General features: G+C 37.1%; 1 protein-coding gene across 1 annotated transcript in view; it reads left to right on the top strand.

The window, feature by feature from the left end:
- LOC123252240 (sodium/hydrogen exchanger 9B1-like) overlaps positions 1-23,848 on the top strand; it is an 84,140-nt gene that overhangs the window by 36,855 nt on the left and 23,437 nt on the right. The window contains exons 6-7 of the mRNA XM_044681630.1: positions 7,979-8,085; positions 9,131-9,280. Coding sequence (XP_044537565.1) covers positions 7,979-8,085; positions 9,131-9,280 — 257 coding nt within the window. The remainder of the gene's footprint in view (positions 1-7,978; positions 8,086-9,130; positions 9,281-23,848) is intronic.

Here is a 23,848-nt window from a genome sequence, read left to right as displayed (position 1 = left end):
GAGAGAGAGAGAGAGAGAGAGAGAGAGAGAGAGAGAGAGAGAGAGAGAGAGAGAGAGACAAAGAGACAGGGCAAAGACAAAGATAGAGACAAGAGCCAGAGAGACAGAGACGGAGAGGAGATTAGCCTTAAGGAAAAATAGGGTTACTTCTTCTGCCATGACTAAAGGGAAGTAGAAAATAGGTATTGATTCTGAGAAATATTTTTAAATGAGACAGAAGTGCTGGGGAAGTTTCAAGACAATTTAAATCTTTTCAATGTAATAAGAGGCTATCTAAAAGGAGTAGAGAAGGAAATGGTACTCCAGTATTTTTGGCAAGAAAACTAGAAATGACTGAAATGACTGAACACCACCACCACTTTTTGCTTTGATTTTTGTTATTTATTCTTTTCTTTTTAACTCTTACCCTTCCATCTTAGAATTATTACTGTGTATTGGTTCCAAGGCAGAAGAGCAGTAAGGGCTAGGCAATGGGGGTTAAGTGACTTGCCCAGAGTCACACAGCTAGGAAGTGTCTGAGACCAGATTTGAATCTAGGACCTTCCATCTCTGGGCCTGACTCTCAATCCACTTTTTTACAGATGAGAAAATGAGAGTTAAGTTAAATGTCTTAATCCAGATTTGAACTTAGGAAGATGAGTTTTTTTGGACTCCAACAAAATGATAAATGCTGGAGGGAATGTGAGAAAACTGGAACACTGATATACTGTTTGTAGAGCCACAAACTGATATAGCCATTTTAGAGAACCCCACTTAAAGGGCCATAAAACTATTGCATAGCCTTTGATCCAGCAGTGTCACTACTTGTATCCCAAAGAGCTAAAGCAAAAAGGGAAAGGATATAGATATTCAAAAATATTTTTAGTAACGTTTTGAAGTGGCAAAGGATTGGAAACTGCAGGGATGTCCATCTACTGGGATGGCTGAACAAGTTGTGGTATGTGGTTGTGATGGAATGCTTATTGTGCCATAAAAAATGACAAACAAGATGAGTTTAGAAAAAACTCAAAAGATGCATATGAAGAGAATTACAAATGAAGTGAGCAAAATCAGGAAAACACTGTATACAGTAACAGAAATATTGTATAATGATCAATTGTGGAAAACTAAACTATTATAAGCAATGCAAGGATCCAAGACACAATCCCAAGGTTCTCAAGATAAAAATGCTATCCACAGCCATAGAAGGAACTGGTAGAGTCTGAATGCAGATCGAAGCCATCTTTCACTTTATTTTCTTCATGAATTTTTTCTTATATGTGCAATATATGTCTTCTTTCATGGAATGAGAAATAATGGAAATATGTATTGCATGGCATGCTGGTATAACCTATATCAGATTATTTACCATCTCAGAGAGGGGGGAGAGAAGGAAGAGAAGGAGAAAATTTGAATCACAAAATATTAGAAAACGGTTGCTAAAAATTATTTCTATATGTAATCAAAAAATAAAATTTAAAAAGGTGCTGAGGAGGTAACAACAACAATAATAATGATAATGTCATACATTTATGATTACATAAAATACTAGGTTGGCAATTCTCAAAAAAAGCACTACATACTATAATATATAGTATAACATTTATGCTACATATGTAATAAAAGGCTTATCTGCTATAAGTAAGGGAGTAGAAGTGCAGCTAGAAGTTTGAGAAGAAGGGAAAGGATTTTGAAAAATCATAGCAAATAAGACTATAGCAGAAGGATTCTAGGATATTGGCAAAGATCCAGGTGAAGTTATGCACAAATTTCTAGTGGGTGAAATCAGACCAAAAATGGAATAAAAGTTTAAATGAATGTTTTAACTGTAGTCATTAAATATCATTCGCATTATATCACAAAAAACTCTAACAACTGAGTTCAGCGTGCGGCGAAGAGAAATCTTTTTGCCCCCACAGATATATTTTTTCCAGTTGTCTATAGAAATAATGTTTAACATTCATTGTCTGACATTTTGTGATCCAAATTCTTACTCTCAGCAAGCAATATGTTACAGGTTATACATGTGCTCTCATACAATACTTCTATATTTCCATACTCATCAGGTTGTGAGAGAAGACATGTCACACACATAAGAAAATACTCATGAAGGGAATAGTGAAAAATGGCATACTTAGAAATGCATTCAGACTCCATCAGTTCCTTTGAGCTGGATAGCATTTTTGATCCTGAGGTCCTTGGAATTGTCTTGGAACTTTACATTACTGATAGTAGTTGGCATTCACAGCTGATCATGGTACAATACTGATGTTACCCTGGGGGAAGAGAGCTCTAAAGCCTCCAAAAGCCCACAGCATGGCACACCTTGATCATGACACTTTTTGTCACCCCTACTCTTTCCTTCTCACTTCTCTTGTCTTTTTTCAGAATCTGCTTAGAAAACTTTTGCCACCACAAGCATATCCCTTCAGAGTTCATATTCCCCTAAGGGCTATTACAAAATAGAAGAGAAAATGAAATTATTTTGAACTGTCGGGGTTTTGATCAGATTCTGAAATGTTCTCTCTTTACATTCTACTGTCCCCAACCCACAGCTTTCCAAAAAAAAAGTGCAACATCTGCAAATTACATGGAGTACGCCAGGATATCTATAAATATATATGATAAGCACACATAACTTAGCATGTAACACAGTCATAGGAAATTATCCTCAAATGGTATACATGTGGGAACAGTATCCTTTGAAACTGTCTACATCAAACCTGAGCATATACAGGAATATTTCATAAACCACAGAAATTAATAGTACATGTAACAACATTGCAAACAATAGACCTCATGCAAGGCAACTAGGTGACTCAGTGGATAGAGTGGTTCAAACCTGACTTTGTGATGCATTATCTTTGTGAAATCCCAAATGTCCCTTGAGCTATTTTTTAGACTGGTAGATATATCAGGCTTTCAACTACTTGGTAGGTAGTGATGGTTTTCCATCAGATCTCTATCTTGTGTGTTTCCTGAACATGATGACTTTGTTTGGGGTTTTTAAAGATTTTTATTATGGTCAAAATGTATTCTGGCCAAAAAAAAAGTCAAATACAAATATTTCTCAAATAACACCTTTGCAACTAAAGAAAGTTTTTGGAAATGCCCATAGTATAAGACAAAATGTCTGTCACCACTAAGTACTTATATTCTCTCTATTTCCTTTCAGAGATAAGATGATATATATATGTATATATATATATATATATATATATATATGTGAAAGTGTTCATATTTTACATGCACATAGTCAGAATTGACAGACAAAACCACTTTCGGTCCCTAGAATATGCTTTGTACCAACTTTGAGGTTCATCAGCTCTCTCTTGTCATGGAGAGATTTTTCATCGTGAGTCCTTTGGAATTGTCTTGGATATCTTGTATTGATTAGAGTCAGCTTTGACATTCTCTTGAACCAAGCATCCAAGATTATTATGTCATACTATTATGAGAAAAGATGAAATGCACCACCTACTTTATTATGCAGTGAATGAATTTTTCATCCATTACAGTACTCCAGCTTCTGCCACTTTCTCAAGAACAGGGCACTCTCTGGGGGGAATGAAATCTGAGTCCCTAAATTATTGCTCTCTTGATTCTTGCTATGCATCATTTTTTAAAAAATAAATATGTTATATTGATGACTTTTGTTCTCATGTTTTCCTCCCTAGTATACTCAAATACATATATCACTGTTTTGCCCACATTTGAATCAAGACACAAGTCTGCTTTTCCAGCTAGGCTCCACTGGTGCCATTAAAAAAAATTTAAACAATTTTTGACTTGAAAATTATCTATTATCAGTTCTAGTTCTGTAGTTTGTCTCTACAGAAAGGCAATGATTCCCCTACAAGTAACAGCTAGGTACCAAAAAAAAGTTATAAAATCATCTTTGGTTCTACAATCAAACAAGATATGCAAGAATTTTTGTGGGGATTTTGTTATTATTGCTGTTAAACAATGAGAGCAAAATGCCTTATTGGAATATAAAGAAAAAGCTGCTAGTAAAGAAGAGAAAAGAAAGAATCAGTTCCTTTTTCCTTCTGCCCATCTCCATTTGATATTGTTCAAATCAATACCATCAGCCACCTAGTTGGGTTTTTTTTAATGCATTATGCCTATGCACATTTGCCTGATACTTTATGCAAAATAAAGAACTGGGGAAGGCAATCAAAGAAAAGAGAAAGTTTAACATCCATTAAACAGCTTTCTAATTGTGAGTGTTGGCTTTTCTTGGGAGCATGATTCTGGAATAAAGTTGTAGTTTTCCCTTTAATGTTTCCCATCAGCTGCTGGGACTTATCAATTACATCTTCAAACTCCATTTCCAACTGTTCAGGTGTGTCCATTTCATCGACTGGATAGTTGTCCATCAAAATGTAATCTGATCTGCCTCATGGACAAGCCCTGTCTTTCTTGTTAGTTTATTATCTGCGTCACAGAACGATCTTGCCCTTCTTCCTTCAAATTAATGTGATCTCTGTTTGCAAGCTTGATTTCTTCCTTCAGCTTCTTTTTAGCCACACCAACTTCAGTTCCATTTTCTTTCTTTAGGAGAGGTTCAGAAGGAGGTCTATTCATTACTTACCAACACCCTTCTTTTTTTAATTTTTATTGTAAAAATATTTTTCTATGTTCACATAATTCATTTTCTTTCCCTCCCCACCTCCCAGAGGCAACAAGCAATTCCACTTTGTTGTTCAAATGTTATCACCTGATATCTATTTCCATATTATTCATTTTTGCAATAAAGTAATCTTTTAAAACCAAAACCCCAAATCATTTACCCATATAAACAAGTGATAAGTCATATGTTTTTCTTCTGCATTTCTACTCCCACAGTTCTTTCTCTCGATATGGATAGCATTCTTCCTCATAAGTCCCTCAGGAGTGTCCTGGATCGCTGCATTGCTACTAGTAGTAAAGTCCATTACTCTGGATACTTCCAAAATGTTTCACTTTCTGTGTACAGACTCATGGTATTAACCTTGATTCATCCCCCCTCCCACCACTTACTCCCTCTTTTAGATTGTGTTTTTAATAAAACTCATAGATCTCATACAGTAATAAAAAAAAGAACAATTTTCTTTAAATAGTAAGTACTGTGATATCAAGGAAACATATCATTAGCAAGCATTCCCAATACTCTGGGTCCCAAGCAAACTGGTTTGCCTCCTTCCTGTCACCCTAGAATGGAAAGTCCAGTCTGGTTTTGGCCTCTGGGACCCGGCCTTAGCCTTAAGGCTTATCTAGGGAAGGAGGAATTGTTGGGATAACAATTTTCATGATCACAGGAAGATATCACATGTCCTTAAGATCAGAAATACAGGCATGTTGTTCTGTGTTTGAGGTTTGCCACGGTTTGGAAGAGCATATGGACCACATAGAGCCTATAAGACAAATAGTAGCAGGAATGATTAAAAGCTTTAGTGCTTCATCAGTCTGGCCACACCACTCCCTGTTTCTTGACTTGAGAAGGGGGGGAGAAGAAATCTCTAAGTAAATAAAACACTCAGCATATTTGGAACATATGCTATTTCCTTGGTCTTTCTTCCTCTGTGTCACTGCCCCTCCTCTGTGCTCTCTCCCCTACCTCCTCTATCTCCATCACAGTTTGAGAGGGCTTAGGTACAGCTAATTTTTTTTTGCCAAGATTGGGAAAAGGAAGGTGAGAGGAGAGTAAGTTGGATTCTTCTTGGATCAGGCTATCCTTTTTCCTGTTACCCAACACCTAAGTGTTGTAAGATTTGCAAAGTTTCCTACATGATCTCATTTGATCTTCAGAGTAGCCCTGTAATTTGGATGCTCTAGATGTGACATCTAAGACATTCCTCTCTCAGAGGGAAAGTCTGGGATCCCTGTATCTTATTCTACCAGGGGGGCAGAGTCCCATATCCTCTTTTTTTTTTAAACCCTTAACTTCTGTGTATAGGCTCCTAGGTGGAAGAGTGGTAAGGGTGGGCAATGGGGGTCAAGTGACTTGCCCAGGGTCACATAGCTGGGAAGTGTCTGAGGCCAGATTTGAACCTAGGACCTAGGCCTGACTCTCAATCCACTGAGCTACACAGCTGCCCGTCCCATATCCTCTTATACCATGGGAACTCAAATTTTGAGACCTGCCCCACTCCATATGAATTTGACCAGGACACCAGAGCTATGGTGCTATTTGTGACATTATGTACTTAATGATAATTATAGATGTATATCTGTAATATACAGCTTGTTGGCACAGTGGAAAGAATGCCAGGTTTGGAGTCAAGAAGAAGTCTTCTTCAGTTCAAATGGGATTGTAGACACTTAGTAACTGTGTGACCCTGAGCAAATCACTTAACCCTATTTGCCTCAGTTTCCTCATCTGTAAAATGATCTAGAAAAGGAAATGACAAACCACTCTATTTTTGCCAAGAAAAGTCCAAATGGAGTCATGACAAATCAGACATGACTGAATTGAATGAATAACAACAACAAAACTATGGGAAACTCAGGAAACCAAATGGGGTGACATTTAATATGCTACATGCCCCAAAAGTTTTACTGCAACTTAAAAAGCAACATTTGAAAGGTTATTTTATTTTACATTTTAAAATATTACTATGTAATTAAAATTTAACATGATTATCATGTACTATATTTTCATCGGAGCAGCTGGGTGGCTCAGTGGATTGAGAGCCAGGCTAGGTCCTAGGTTCAAGTCCGGCCTCGGACACTTCCAGCTGTGTGACCTTGGGCAAGTCACTTGACCCCTATCGCCCACCCTTACCACTCCTGGGCTAAGGACGGTCCCTAGCCAGGATGAAAAAGGAGGAGGGTTGGGCGTGGGGCTAGCAACCCCACCCTGTAAAAACTACATCTGCTAAAGAAACTGCAACCTAAAGTAGGGGCATCTGGGCTAGCTCAGTGGATTGAGAGCCAGGCCTAGAGACGAAAGGTCCTAGGTTCAAATCTGGGCTCAGACACTTCCCAGCTGGGTGACCCTGAGCTACCCATTGCCTACTGGTTGTGGCCCTATGCTCCTAGAATGGAGTCCCAGGATAAAAAAAATATATATATATATTTTCATCACTCAACTGATTTTCAAACTTTGCAAAAACTTTCATCAGATGCTAGTCAGAAACTTTGCAATCTTAGCCATTTTGATGTAGATATGACCCCACAAGAAAAAGTCTAATGGTCTAATGGCTATCAATCAGGTGACTGAAGTGGCCAACCAATAGGACCTCCTCTTCCAATCCCCTGGTCTGAGAAAGTGTCATCTAAGAATTGCTTGACATGCATGTTAAAACTGAAATTGAAATTTATTATTCAAAATTCATAAACCTGGACAAGTGCAAAAAGAAGTTTAAATAATTAAATATTCAAATGATGATATTAAATTTGTAGCTTCTAAAGCTATTAAAACATAAAATTGTATTTATAACTTTTGAGACACTGTGTAAGAGGCTTGTTTTCATATACAGGTATCCCTTCTATATCATGACTGTCCCCATCATGGTTTTAATATATCACAGGGTGGCATAAGAAATAAGATGAGAATTTTGAGGGGGGGGTTTACAGAAGCCATAGACAATACACAAAGGCCAGCAGATGAAACAGAAAAAGTTTAGAAATTCATAAATGTCTAAAATGTATGTATAGTATTGTGTAATAACATATTTTATCTTTTAATAACATAAATATGCATAATTTCTTTAACTGTAAGTACCTCATAAAAGAAAAAGGAAAAATTCTGATGTCTTCTCTATTATGAAGGGAGGGCCAAAGAATTTTACTTGGATTTTCTAGGTGGCCAAGGCACAGCATCCCTAACCCGTATGAGGTGGAAGGGATACCTGTATTTGTTTTTAGGATAAGTTTATCATGCTGTAGTATGTTGGTTTTTGGGGGGAGGTGTTTCTGTACAGGGGAGGGCTGATATTTGTCTTTCTGTATTTTATTGTATGCATATAGATATTTTCTTTAAAATGGTCTCTTGACCATGTATTGTTTGTCACAGGTCCTGTATATAAGACTGTCCTCAAGGGTTTATGTGAGACATTAGCTGGTATGCTGATAGGAGCTGCTATGGGATTTTTTTGTCGCTACTTCCCAAGTAAAGATCAGGTAACAGGAAACAGATCTATTTAATGAAATGCAGTGTTTAAGCATTTAATAAGAAAACCGATAAAATAAAGAAATCACATAGATCTCATACAGTAATAAAGAAAAAGAACAATTTAACATAATAATTGTTATTATGTTAAATAAATGCTTATTACATTTATTTTTGTGAAAACTGTTCTTTAAAGTAGTTTTGAATTCCTGCTGCTTGAGTAGTCGTCTCTGATTTTTAAAGTATATCTTTAACTACTGACTTCAATTGACTTAAGCAGTCTAATTTACTTACAAGCCAATTCTTCATTATGCAGAAGATGTTTGGAATGGGAAATCCTGTTTCTTCTCTCCTTTCCCACTAAAAATGTCATGTTTACTAACACCAAGATAATGAAACGAGGTGGATATTAAACTCTATTAATTTTGCCATTCAGTAGCAGTTCTGGTTTAAAGATTTTTGTGAGGAGGGAGATGGATTGTGCCCACTTTTGGGCACCCTCCATAGCCTGGCATTCCCTGACTATAGCCTAAAAGGCTGTTGTCAAGGACAATGTAAGCTAGGTGTCTGGCATCATCCTAAAAGTCTCCCAACACCCTGATGATAGTTGTCAGCGTGTAATGCCAGGACAGCAAGCAGAGCCAGAAGGGTATGTCAATGGTGAATCAGGAAGCATGCGGCCCGTTTCTTCTTCTTCCATATTGGTGCTGGCTGGACTTCTCTGTGACAGTGGCTAGGGGGCCTAAATAGCAGCCATAGAAGAACTAACTAAATGTAATAGCAAGGAAAGTAATCTCTCTCTATCTCTCTCCTTTGTATTTTTCCCTTATTCCTTTCCGATTTAATAAAATCATTTAATCTATAGCCAGTTTCATAATTTTCCTCTTACAGGGATGTTCAAATATTATTTAACATGATAACTGGGAATAGGGATGTCATGAGGAGTAAAAACTCATAGATAATGCAAAACCTTTCCTAAATGTTTAATGTAAATTAATTTAATTATTTAAATTTAAGTTTAATATTTAATTTAAATCTTTTTACCTCTACCCCTAGAAAGGACGTCACTGGCAGAGAGCATGCCTCATTTTGGGTTTATCTATTTTGGCTGTCATAGGCAGCGATCGTTTGGGTTTTCATGGAGCTGGAGGACTAACTGCAATAGTGATGACTGCTATTTCAGGAGCAAAGTGGTCCAAAGAAAAGGTGAACTCTTTACTATCATAAAAAATGGCAAACAACCTCATGCTTTTTATTTATATAATGAATGGTCAGGCAACCTTCAACTTAAAAATGGACTGTGTTCCAAATGTTCATTATTCGGTGATTTGAAATTCAGGACCCATTTCCCCGGAGAATTAAATTTGTAATTTTATAGGGTCCCCAACTAATTCAGTAAATAACAATATCACCACAATCCAGCAATTTGCAACCCCATTATTTTCTGCTAGTTAAAACATATTCTAAATCAGTAAAAATGATCATTAAATGTACCCAAAAAATGATGATGTATAAAACCAAAGATTCATTTCAATTCAACATTAAGTATTCACTTTATAAAAGGCAGTCAGCCTTGTGCTATACATATAATCATACTTATGTATGTATTTATAAATGTGTATGTATATAGAGAGACAGATAGAGACAGACAAAAAGAAGTCACTGGCCTCAAAGGGCTTAAATTCTACTCCATTATTTCAAGCTTGTTTTATTTTAATGCAAAACAACTTTTTTAAATAATAATTTTCTGTTCCCTTGTTCCTTCTCAACTGTCTTCAATTTGTTTTTCTCATATTTCATCATTATTATTGTCATTATGCCAGTTATCTTATGATTACATTTTATTATTACTCTACATTGTATCATATGTATCATCCCAGACTTCTTTGTTTTGTTCTTATAACCCAATATTAAGAATTGTGTTCAACTGTGTGTCATAGTTGTGGTGCAATTGTGATTTGTTTAGCCATTCTCTGTTGCCTGTTCTCAGCTATTATTATTTTTGTCTTTTTTGTTATTCTGAATAATATACTAATGAATATTTTCTCACAAATAATTCTTTTTTGGCCTTTCAGTAATGTTTATACAGTGTAGTCGTAGTAGGAGAATTGCTAGATCAAAGATGATCGTACGAATAACATTGTCATTCCAATCATTACAATGTTATTTTCCAAAAAGACTCCTTCCATTCACAGCTTCCCCCCACCAACTATAATATTCCCTTTTCTCCACAGCCTAACCAACATGGATTTTTATCAATTTTTACCAGTTTAGTAGATGTGAGTTTATACCACACAATTATGCTGATTAATTTTTTCTGATTATTAGAGAATTTGAATAATTGTTAGCTATTTATTGTTTCTGCTTCTTTTGAGAACTTTGTGTCTTTTTACTTCTCATCCATCGTTTATCGTGCAAAAACTCTTTAATTTGTATGAGATCCTAATCCAAAAGAAATATCCCTATAATTATGTAAAAAAAATTTTCCTGCTTTTCTGCTATTTTAAATTGTGAGTAGAATGAAAGATAGTAGAAAACATATGTAACTGAAAATAGGGTTTTTAATAGACCCTTTTAGGTTTTTATCCTTTTACTTGTTTATACTATGATACTAACCTTGAGCATGTTACTTTTTTGATTCTGATTCTGATTTTTTGATTTTGATTTTTTGATTTTTGACGGCAGTGACAGGAAGAATAAGCCACATGTGTGTTCTTTACTATGAGTATGAAGATTTCTCTTTGAAATGATGCCTTATTATGTGCTAATAGTCTCACAGTATACTAACAGAAAGTAGAGAAATGTCTAATTTGCCACATTCCCCGTGAGATTAAATAGGTTTTCGTGAAGAGGATCTGAAAAATGAATTACTATTTCCAACACTATTTCTATAAGAAAACGCTTTCAATGGAATCAGAAAAGAAAGGCCATTGATCAAAGGCATTGACTAAGGTCACTGTTCTACAATTCTCTGTCACAGGTATTAGGGATGGTCTCTGAGTTTCTTTCAACCCCAGGCTATAGTTTGCTTTCAGTCTTTCTTCTATACCTAAAGTATTTTCAGTCTTCCTTAATACTGGCAACAGAGAATGGCAAAGTTAGAGCATGCTATCTACTTTCTCTTCTCTGCATTCTGGGACACATTTTAATTCCTTGCATAATTCTATCTTCCCAGAATGAATGCTCTGTTATAAATTTTTATTATTTTCCACTTTGCTACCATATTTTGACAGATGGCATCTTTTAAAAAAAGCCTTAGCTTCTGTTTTAGAATCAAAATTATTTTCTTATATTATTTCCAAGGCAGAAGAGTGGTAAGGGTTAGGCAATGAAAGTTAAATGACTTGTCCAGGGTCACACAGGTAGGAAGTATCTGACACCAGATTTGAACCCAGGACCTCCTGTTTCTAGACCTGGCTCTCAATCCACTGAGCCATCTAGCAGCTCTCTGACATATGGCATCTTAAAATCTCTTTTATGTCTCCAATCACTCTTTATTGTTTTTCAAAGCTAATCCCTTCCCTCTTGGGGCTACCCATCCTATTGGAACTCAGCTTTCTTTGGTAGGAAGTCTCTCCTGATCTTAAGTTTCCATTTCTTTTTTTTTTTAAACCCTTACCTTCCGTCTTGGAGTCAATACTGTGTATTGGCTCCAAGGCAGAAGAGTTGTAAGGGTAGGCAATGGGGGTCAAGTGACTTGCCCAGGGTCACACAGCTGGGAAGTGTCTGAGACCAGATTTGAACCTAGGACCTCCCATCTCTAGGCCTGGCTCTTAATCCACTGAGCTACCCAGCTGCCCCCTTCAATTTCTTTTTAATCTGTCCTCTGAGACCCAAATCTCTACTCCCTCCTTCAAGCCATAACCCTTGAAGTTTATAGCCCTTGAGTTTAGTAATACCTCCATTGGCCTTCCTTTCTCTATTAAATATGAAAATTCTTTTAACTTCCCTACATGCATCATAAAGTCAAGTACTTTCATCAACCTGGTTGCCTTCTTCTGGACATGCTCTGGCAACTGAAATAATGCTAGAATCTGAAACTATGAAATAGAGTGATGCCCTGAACACTAACTGGTCTTACAGAGTACCAAGAAGCCATTGGTGTCTCCCAAAATACTGTCAAGAAGCATTAAATAATAACTTTGGAGTTGATTTCAAAAGATGACTACAGAGTTGATAAGAGACTGGTCTAAAATGGAAGTTGACATCACAGAAAAGTACAAAACCTGTGCTTGACATGTTAAAAGAAAAGTGCTAAAACCTCCCATTGCATATTTGGAGAGTATAAATAATAGCAAGCCTTTGCATTTACTTCATGTCTCTAGAAGGAGATGGCTATAACCAAACTCTTAGCCATTCATTGATCATATCTACATATATACCAGCAACTAGAAAGCATCTAGAATTGCTAAAGTATTATGGGAGAAATAGCTCCCCCTGTATGAATTGCCTCATAGGACCATTATATGAATTACCTCTGACCACTGTAGAGACATTGAGGACAAACTACTCAAGGAAATGTTGACTTGGCAGGAATCTCAAAGTCTAAAGATACACTTTACCAACTCCAAAGAGTCTAAGGGTCTGTGTTTCAATCACACATTGCCGAATATACTAGGAACCCTGAGACCTGAGCAAAAATCTTAATAGCATCACCACGTGATACATGCATATAATGGTACGTAGAATGATGCCACAGGCTTTACACCAATCCTGATGGTATTTGAGTATGATTCTTACCCATTTATTGACTTTCTGAGATTGTAATTTCAGAAGTTGGAAAGAATGTAAAAAAGTATCCTTTAGCTGAGAGATCAACTGAAATAAGCCTACCAAAAAGTTATGACTTCTATTTTAACTGTGACAAAACAACAAACGTTGGTATGGTCCTCTGAATCAAACTCCCTAGTGAGATAGAGGGGGAAATGATGGACATTATGCCAGAAATATTCTGAGAAGATATCACGTAGCCATTTGTAGAGAGATTTTATGAGCTAAATAATAAATGATTCACATGAGGAACACAATTTTTTACTGTAACCCATCAGTTCTGCTTTGGACAAAGGAACTTTGACTCAGGTAATTAGTAGAATTGGACCCAAAAGCAGCTACTTTCTTGTCTAAGACCCCTTATAGAACAGAGATAATTCAAAAGATCCAGAATTACTGATATTGGCTTAGGTTACTTGCCAACTCAGGTCCGGGCATTTTGGGCTATATAGATCCCAAGATTCTTTTTTTTTTTAATTGAAAAAATGTATCTAATTAATTGATTTAAAATATTTTTCCATGGTTGCATGATTCATGTTCTTTCCCTCCCCTCCCCCCCCAAAGCCAACAAGTAATTCCACTGGGTTTTACATATGCCATTGATCAAGATCTATTTCATATTATTAATATTTGCATTAGGGTGATCATTTAGAGTCTACATTCCAATCATGTCCCCATTGATCAAGGAGTTGTTTTTCTTCTGTGTTTCTAATCCCACAGTTCTTTCTGTAGATGTGGATAGTGTTCCTTCTCATAAGTCCCTCAGAATTGTCCTGGATCATTGCATTGCTGCTAGTCCATTATATTCAATTGTGCCACAGTGTATCTGTCTCTGACATCTATTGTGCCAGATAATCTCCATTGCCATATGGAAATGCACGAGCAGAACGACTATCATATACCAATAAACTCCAGGTCTTTGTTAACAGATGTCTACGCTACATCTTGAACATCAGATGGCCTGAAAAGATCTCCAATGCTAGTCTCTGGGAAAGAACAATCCAGTATCCCATTAGTCAGGACATAAAGAAACGTAAGTGGAGATGGATAGGACATACGCTACGAAAACCGGAAGACAACGTAGCCAGACAAGCATTGTGCTGGAACCCTTCAGGGAGGAGGAAAGTCAGAAGACCAAAACAGACCTGGCGAAGATCTGCCAAAAATGAAACAAAAACAGTCGGAATGACATGGGCCCAGCTGGGGGAAGTTGCCCAGAACAGAGTCCGCTGGCGTGAGATGGTTGCGGCCCTATGCTCCTAAGGAGTCAACAGGAATAATAATAATAATAATAGTATCTGTCTCTGTGTATAATGCTCCTTTTACTCTGCATCAATTCCTGGAGGTCCTTCCAGTTCACATGGAATTCCTCTAGTTCATTATTCCTTTTAGACAATAGTATTCCATCACCAGCAGATACCACAGTTTGTTCAGCCATTCCCCAACCGAAGAAGATTTTTTGCCACTACAAAGAGCGCAGCTACAAATATTTTTGTGCAAATCTTTTTCCTTATTATCTCTTTGGGATATAAACCCTTTGAGCACAGTTCCAAATTTCCATCCAGAATGATTGCGATACAAAGATTCTGACAATCATCTTTGACCAGAGATTCTTGACCTTTTGTTGGGTCATGTAGTCTGGCAAAGCCTAAGAGATGCTTCTAAGACAGTGTTTTCAAATAATATGAAGAAATGACTAATTTCATTCAGAGGCTAGTAAAAACAAAGATATTGGGTTTTTTCCCATCTAAGTTCATGGATCCCAGGTTATAAATTCCTGGCTAAGACCATTTAGCAGTTCAGGTTAGTGGTTTCAAAGTTGTCAACATAATATATGAAGATCTATAATACAGAAGGTCTAGGACCAGAAGTTGCAGAAGTTGGTGTGATTACACATGTTGCCAGATGACACTGATGACACTAAAATCATGAATATAAATCATGATTGGATATAAACATATAAGTTGAGATATAGCAATTCACATGTCAACTTTTAGTATAAGTTTTCTACTTTTTTTTGCTATTACCATATATTTGTTCATGCAGTGATGTCACATATAGACTGGTATAATGTGTGTTTATTGGCTATGTATTATGGAGTAGGTCTGTTGGAGTAGGGGATGGCTATTATATGTGTATTTATACATACACTAAGGCTATATGTCACTGTGTGCATGTGATTTAGACAGTCATTGCAGCACAAGAGTCAGTTGGTGCTTTATATTATATTATGCTTACTATAGACAATATTATTATGGATGTGATGTGTTATATAATAAAATATGTTTAATTCATTTTAAAATATCGTATAAATTATATTGGTTCCTATTTACCCCTTAGAATATTCAGTCATTTAGCTGAGGGACATTACTAAGGTGATATACTAATTCTTCCCCTATGACTGTATATCCTAAGGCCACTTTTTTACTTTAGAATAATTTCCAAAGAAATGCACACTATTGACAGTGTTTGTAGAAGCAAGCAGAAGATCAAGTTTTTCCCCTTCTGAGATGTTCCCATATCAGCTTCATAAGCATTTGCCCTTCAGAATACTAAGCTAATGAAGAGAGTTTTAATGTAAAGCACATTTTCTCCTAAATAAATGATGTCTTTTTAATCAGAAACCTCAGCAGTATAAAAAGGGATTGTAGTTTGAATAGATTTCTTAGAATCTATTTAGCCTGCTTTTTCAGCAGTGTCTGGATTTATAGGGTTTCATTGGCTTCAGGGCCTCATTTCAAGATTTTAATCATTTTACCTGGAATGTTGGAGTAATTGCCCTGGCTGGAGTGATTTTTTAATGTGATATTTACTTGTGATTTATATTTGTAGGGGTTCAAGTGTACCTGGTGTAATTTTTCAGGGACTGAAAAATATTTCATTGCGAGAATGTCACATTCATTTAGGAGTCTTTTCCCCCCTACACTATTTGTAGTTTCCAGCCAGGCTGCCATCAGGTGGAGAACAGAAGTACAAGAGATTGGGAAAGGTTCCCTAGAACTATGAACATATTAGTAGCTGCCATTTTTGTAATTAGTAGGGCACTTAGAATCACACTGAGAAACTATGAAGGAGAGATAGGTCAGTTTAATATACCACAGAAGTATATGAGGTCTTTTTGCTGGGATACTTGGAATGAGGGATTTGGACTGGCAGTTTCTGAGCAGCTAGCAGGGAGGAGGTTGAGTTCATGGAAAACCACACCTGAGAGTATGGAAGTTCGTGATATAAATTTGTAGAATGCTGGATAACAGTGACCTCAGAGAACTCTGTCATTCAGTAATCTCTAAGTTCTAGAGTTCACTTAACAATCAGTCAGGAAACAGTAGTAGGTTGAAGCTGGTATTGGGTCAACATTTGATATGCAGTAAAACTAAATTATTCTCCCATGTTCTGTCTATGATATATGGGGAATCGGGTGAAAACCCAAGAGTTCTTGCAAACAGACTCTGATAGAATTGTTCCCATTCATGAATGAAAAGTTTAGCCTGAGTTGGGAGTTCATACTTCACAAGGAATGGCAGGTCATCATTCAGTTGGAAGTCTTAATAACACTGTTTATTTTTATTTCTGTGTTTATGCAGGTATTCTAAAATGTAATGCAGGTGTTTCCTTTTAAAATTATGGGAAGTTAGGAAAGGGGAATAGAGTTGGAAATAGAGGAAAATGCTTTAAACAAATTGTGATAAATTTATAAAATATTTTATTAATGATTTTATATTTATACCTCTCAATCAAGCTGATAAAAAAACCTGATCTAGGGCTCTAGGAGGCAGGGATCCAAATGGCCCTTTGGGATTTGAAACTCCCCCACATGTCTTCATTGCTGTAGGACCCACAAAAGATACAGGTACATCAGCAGAAAAGAAAAATTCCTATACCTGTCCACACTATCATCACCCTCTCTTATGCAGTATTTCACTCTGTATTAAGATGAATTTCTCTGTCATGAGAGAAAAGTAAATGTTCATGATCAGGAAACCATCTCACTTGGCTTGGCTTAACTCAAGAACTCTGCTCTCCTGTGAATATGTGGTCTGTTCAGGGTCTGGAAAAATGAAAGTCATTCTGAATCAGACCATTAGGAGAAGTAACAAGATCTCCCTGGACACAGCAGTGATATGAACACCCAACATTCACTCTTGGCAGTTGGGAAGAATAAAAATGCCCAATTGGATAACTAGGTGCACACATTAATCACACATTTTCTCCAACACCACCTTTTTTTCCTCTGCCTCAAACTTTTCCCTTTCAAAATCTTATCCATGCAGAGATTTCATCTTCTAGGTACTAAGCATCTCAGTAGGAAAAGATAAGCAAATTAATTGAAACATTAAGGAACTGGCAAAGTAACAAAATGCTCCTTTTTAGATAAATATTTCCTCTACTATCATGCTGGAATTCTCCCTTATTGTTGGCATAGGGAGATGTTCAGTTCTCCAATATGCTTCTTCATAGACTGAGCAGTCATCCCTGCATCATCCTGTGCTTATTTTCCATCCTCTGTTGGGTTTTTTGTTTGTTTGTTTGTTTTAAGGTACTCTTTATTACACAAGGATGTAGGCATTACTGGGACAGCAATGACTAGGAAAGGTAATAAAAGGAGTCTAGATTTAGGTAAACAAAGATTCATGACTAGAGAGGCCAATTAAAGCAGGAAAGATCAGGCAAGTAAGCTAGAATCTATTGTTATTGCTGTTCATTTGTTCAGTGCATGAAGCTCCTCTGTTCTCTACTATCTCCTGAAGTCTGTCCAAACTCAGGTCCATTGCTTTCATGGTACTGTCTATTCATCTCATCTTCTACCATCTCCTTCTCCTTCTGCCTTCAATATTTCCCAACACCAGAGTTTTCCAATGAATCCTGCTTTTTCATTATTTTCATTCAGTATTTGACATTTCTTTTAAGTGTTGACTGATTGGGGGTAGCTAGGTATCTCAGTAGATTGAGAGCCAGGCCTGGGCAAGTCACTTAACCCCCATTGCTAGCCCTTACTACTCTTTTGCCTTAGAACCAAATACAAAGTATTGATTCTAAGACAGAAGGTAAGGGTTTAAAAAATAGTCTTTATTGATTTGACCTCCTTGCTGTCCAAGGGATTCTCAAAATTCTTCTTGAGCACCACAATTGGAAAGTATTAATTCTGTGGTGCTCAGCTTTCTTTATATTCCAATTCTTTCAGCTATCCATTGCTATTGGAAAAAACATAACTTTGACTATAGGGACCTTTCGTCCAGATTTGTCATAGCCTTTTTTCCATGAAGCAAATGTCTTTTAGTTTTGTGGCTACAATTATTGTGTGCAGTTATCTTCAAGCTCAAGAATATAAAATCTGACACTGCCTTTACTTTTTCTTCATCTATTTGCCAGCATGTGATGGGAGACCAGTTGCCAGGGTCTTGACTGTTTTGATGTAAAATTTCCAGCCAGCTTTTATACCCTCTTCTTTTACTTTTATCAAGAGGCTTCTTAATTCTTCTTCAACTTAATTCCAACTTTTGATTCATCTAGTCTGGCATTTCACATGAAGTATTCTGCATATAAGTTAAATAAATCAGATGAAAAAATACAACCTTGTTGTACTCCTTTCCAAGTCTTAAACTAATCAGTTGTTCCATGTTTGTTTCTAACTGTTACTTTTTTCTGGTGCTCCCATATCTTTAAAGACTTACCACATTTTACTGTGATTCACACAAAGACTTTAGTGTAGAAAGTGAAGTAGAAGTAGTATTTTTTTTCTGGGACTCCCTTATTTTCTCCATAATCCAGCAAGTGTTGGCAATTTGGTTTCTAGTTCCTCTCCCTCTTTGAAAAACAGTCTGCTCTTTGGGTAATTCTTGGCTCACATATTGCTAGAACCTAGCATGCAAAATCTTAAGCATAACCTTGCTGGCATGTGAAATGAGAGCAATTGTTCAGTAATTTGAACATTCTTTAGCATTTCCCTTATTTGGGATTGGGATGTAAAATGATCTTTTCCAATCCAGTGGCCATTGTTGAGTTCTCCAAATTTGTTGGTACATTGAGTGTGGCACTTTAACAGTATTGTCTTTTAGCAATTTAAATAGCTCAACTGGGATTCCATCACCTCCACTCACTTCATTGTTAGCAATACTTATTAAAGCCCTTTTGACTTCATTCTCCAAGTTGTCTGGCTCTAAATCAGTAACTACAACATTATAGTTATCAGTAATGTTATGATCATAATGTTAATAGTCACACTTTTAGGTGGCAAAAAATCTTGGAAAATGAGTGATTGTCCCTCGATTGGGAAATGGCTGACAAATTGTGGTGATCAAATGCTATTGTGCTGTAAGGAATGATGATCTGGAAGATTTCTCTATGAACTGGGAGAATCTCAATGAACTGATACAGAGTGAAATGAGCAGAACCAGGACAACATAGTATACAGAAAGTAAAACATTGTGGAACAATCCGATGTAATGGACTTTGCTACTAGTAGCGAACAACAAGCCAGGACACTTCTAAAGGACTTATGGGGAAGAATGCTAACCATATCGAGAGAAAGAACTGGAGGAGTAGAAATCCAAAAGAAGAACATATGACATCACTTATCAAAGAACTGGGGGAGTAGAAATCCAAAAGAAGAACATAGACATCACTTATCACATGTACATGTGGGTAAATGATTTGGGGACTTGGCTTTAAAAGATTGCTCCATAGCAAAAATGAACAATATGGAAATAGGTATCAACTAGTAGCATTTGTACAACCCAGTAGAACTGCTTGTTAGCTCTGGGAGTGGGGAGGGAAGAGGAGAGGGAAAGAAAATGAATCATGTAAACATGGAAAAATATTTTAAAATAACAATTAAAAAATCATAATGTTAAGATTGTTCTTGTATAGTTCTGTATGTTCTTGTCACCTTCTCATCATCTCTTCTTCTGTTCAGTCCTTCCCATTTTTGTCCTTTATCATACCCATTTTTGTATGAACATTTCCCTTATATCCATAATTTTCTTGAAGAGACTTCTTGTCTTTCTTATTCTGTTGCTTTCTGGCATTTCTTTGCATTTCTCACTTGAGAAAACCTTTATATCTCTCCTTCATATTCTCTTGAATTCTGCATTCAGATGAATATATATTTCCCTTTCCTTATTTCCTCAGCTATTTGCAAAGCTGCATCAGACAGTCATGTGGTTTCTTGCTCATCTTTTTTTTTGGAATTTTTGTTGTTGTTGCTGCCTCCTATACAAACAATATTGTAAACCTCTGTCCATAGTTCCTCAGGTATTCTATCTACCAGTCCTATTCCTTTAAATCTATTCATCACTTTTACTTCATATTCATAAGTGATGTTATCTAGGTCATATATAAATATGGTCTGATGATTTTCCCTACTTTCTCTAATTTAAGTCTAAATTTTGCAACAAGAAGTTCATGGGAGGCAGCTGGGTAACTCAGTGGATTGAGAGCCAGCCCTAGAGTCACGGGAGGTCTTAGGTTCAAATCTGGCCTCAGACCCTTCCCAGCTATATGACCCTGAGCAAGTCACTTGACCCCTATTGCCTAGCCCTTACCACTCTTCTGCCTTACAACCAATACACAGTCCACCTAAGATGGAAGGTAAGGGTTTAAAAAAAGACAAGAAGTTCATGATGTGAAAGCACTGGTATAACTTACATCAGACTATTTACCACCTCAGGAAGAGGGTGAAGGGAAGGAGGGAGTATATCTGATTCCTAAAATACCAGAAAACAATTGTTTTGTTTCTATATGCAAATGGATAATAATTAATTTTTTTAAACCAAGAAGTTCATGATCTGAGTCACAATCAGCTCCAGGACTTATTTTAACTGTCCAGACTTGAGGAAATCAGAGAATTAAGCACACATGAGCAGGATCAATAAAGCATCTTCCTAAAGGGGAGGATGCTGCTTCTTTCCTTCTTGTACATGGTCATGGGACCCTAATAAAAGGACAAAAAAAACCCATCTCCCATCATCCCGTAAATCAAAATGGTCTCATAGGGGTTACTCAAACCTTAGTAAACAACTATAGGAGTTGCTGGTTCCAGCCAGTCTCATGCCAGACTCCATCATTATGGCTCTGTTGATGTTCCAGGGGCAGTGGAAACAGATGATTGATTTCCCTTCTAGATCTCCTTTCTGCCTATTCCCATGGCTACCACTCTGCTTTAGATACTCACAACCTCTAAACAAGACATTTACAACAGCCTCCTAATTGGATTCCTTGCTTCAAATCTCCCTTTCTCTCCTCCAGTCCATCTTACATGCAGCTACCAAAATGATTTTCCAAAGGTTCAAGTTCCTATGTCAGTTCCTTACTCAAAATACTCTAGTATCTCTCTGTTATCTATAAGAATCAAAGAGAAGCTACTTTGCTTGGCTTTTAAAATCCATTTTTCCTTTATTATTTGCAAATTAGAAGGAAGGACATCCTGGATTGAATGTTGTTCTGATAAAGGAAGGTAGCCTGCCAATGGAAGATAACTGGCAATTTTTTGGATGGTTTTTTTTTAAGAGTTCTTGGGTGCCACTAGTAGAAATATGATGCAGTGATCTAAATGCCAGAAATATTCTAAAAGTTGTTGGTTACTAATTATTTATGTTGATAAATCATGCTAGCTAAGAGCTCTCTTGAACTTAAGGAGTTTTAATGGGGAAAGCAATATTAATGGAATCAGTAAAAGAGTTAAGCAAGTACACAGAGGAGACTGGTTGGTGAGGTACCTCTCATCTGATAACCTACTAAGTCTGAAGATCCAGTTGAAGGATTACCTAGAAGACAGGAAGAGGGAAATAAATGAGTAATTGAGAAGGGTGGGAGGAAATCACTGAGCAAGCAAAGAGAGCCAAAAGCTTAGAGTGTTTCAAGTCTGATTTCTTCCAAGGGCTCTTGATAAAATCACTATAGCCTGTTTCAAGGGTAGTATTCTTATTATTCTAGACCAGAAGTCTTAATAGTAGAGGGGAGTTCATAAGATGGTTCCCTTCTACTAAATATATTTATTCATCCCTCGTCTTTCTCTTAAACTATTCTGTATAACTGATTGGTCATCTCTAATTTGTCTTTGGTATCCCATAAGCATCAAAAACTTAAATATATAAATTTATATATATTATGATATATATTATAATAAATTAAATATATAAAAATACCCTCTCCTTTTCCAGATTTCCCTAGTTCTGTTGAGGATAGCATCATCCTTGCTGTCAACCTGATTCCCAACCTAAGAATCATTCTGAACTCATCACTAACCAGTGTCAGTCATTTACCTCTCAAAGACAATTAGCTGTCAGGTCTTTGTAGATTCTACCTATACATTATCTCTCATCCTTCCTGTGCAGCCATCACCATCACCTCTAGTCTCCTAATTGACTTCCCTGTCTCCACCAATCTATCATTCACACAAATGCCACACTGATATTTGTAAGGGTTAGATCTGACCATTCTATTCTCTTGCTCAAGAAGCTCCAGTGGACTCCCTGTTGCCTCTAGCAAAAATAGGAACTCCTTTTTATTTTTAAAGCCCTCCATAATTTGTCTCCAGCTTGACTTCCTAGGATTTCTTGGACATTAGTCTCCTTTGTGAATTCTACATTTCAATGAAATTGTCCTCCTTGCTGCTTGGTCCCCATACATAATATTTTATCTCCCACATTAGTGGTTTTTCCCTTTGTCTGGATTATACTCTATTTTCTCATCACCTCCACAATCCCAACAAGCATTCAAAGGGGTCTGTTATTTTTGTTTTCCCTTTAGTAAAGAGGTAATGTAGTAAATAGATAATTTGTGGGTCAATGAGTAATCCTTTTGGACCTCTCAAAGTTGAGAAAAAAATATTAGAATGTCAATGGAAGGGGGACAGATAAGCAGCAAATGACTTATGAATTCTTATCCCAGACAGAAACCTAGCTAGACCAGGGAACTAAAAATAAAGACTAGAACATATGATAAACCAATACTATCCTGTCTGGTTGTGTGTAGAGGAACTAAAAATGAGCTCAGGACTAAGAACAGCTCACCGTTCTCTCCTGTACACTGGCCAGCTCACGCATGGATCTCCACCTAGTGGCTTTCCCAGGTTTTGTATGCTGAATAGCCACCTGGAGCTTTTCCTTTTAGTGTTTTTAATGAATGAAAATGGTGCTGTCTGTATCAGAGTGATGCATGGTGCTGCTGTACCTAAAAGACCCACTCAGGGCTAAAGGACAAGTATCTCAAAAGTGGAAGAGCAATAAGAACTAGGCAATGGGGGTCAAGTGACTTGCCCAGGGTCACATAGCTAGGGCTTAATGTAATTTTAAACTTTAACAGCAAAAATGACATACTTTTAAGATTTGCAGATAAAGGGAAGGAGCCAAGATGGCAGAGAAGGTGCATGGACCTGTCTGATCTCTACCAAATTATCCTCCAAACGACTTGGATATAATGCCTCAAAATAAATTCTGGAGTGGCAGAATCCTCAAAAGTACAGGATGAAACCATTTTTCAGCCCCAAACAACTTAGAAGGCAGGCAAAAAAGATCTATCACACCAGGGTGGAAGTGGGGCACAGAGCAGCACACCAAGGCAAGCCCCACCTCAGCAAGCCAGCACATAGGGGTGACAGGCCATAGGGGTGACAGAATCAGCAACAAGAACTTCCAAGCTCTCAGCCACAGACAGTAAAGGGGGTTGGACAGCTGCTCCTAAGGAGATTACAGGGATTCCTTTGCTGGCTTGGGTGCAAGTCTCTGTCACATCGCCCATAGGTAGATCTAGCTGCCAGTCCTGGGTTGGGGTCCCAGGGCAAGAAGGAGCACCAGTACACACCAGTGCTTACACCCAGGGGTGCAGAGGACTCTTGTCACAGTTCTAAGGTGGATAAGAGTGCTTGTGGTTGATCACAGGCCAGAGCATAGACCAGGAGAATTTTAATCACACCTCTCCTTGGAGCATACCATTTTGGAATAGTTGGAAACCCTTATGGAATTTACAGATTCCCAAAGCTAGCTCTGAAAGTAGTTACACAAAGAA

The sequence above is a fragment of the Gracilinanus agilis genome, chromosome 6 (genome assembly GCF_016433145.1).
Source record: "Gracilinanus agilis isolate LMUSP501 chromosome 6, AgileGrace, whole genome shotgun sequence".
NCBI classification, from domain to species: Eukaryota; Metazoa; Chordata; class Mammalia; order Didelphimorphia; family Didelphidae; genus Gracilinanus; species Gracilinanus agilis.
The sequence above is the reverse complement of the archived record's forward strand: the minus strand, read 5'-3'. Positions and strand labels throughout refer to the sequence as shown.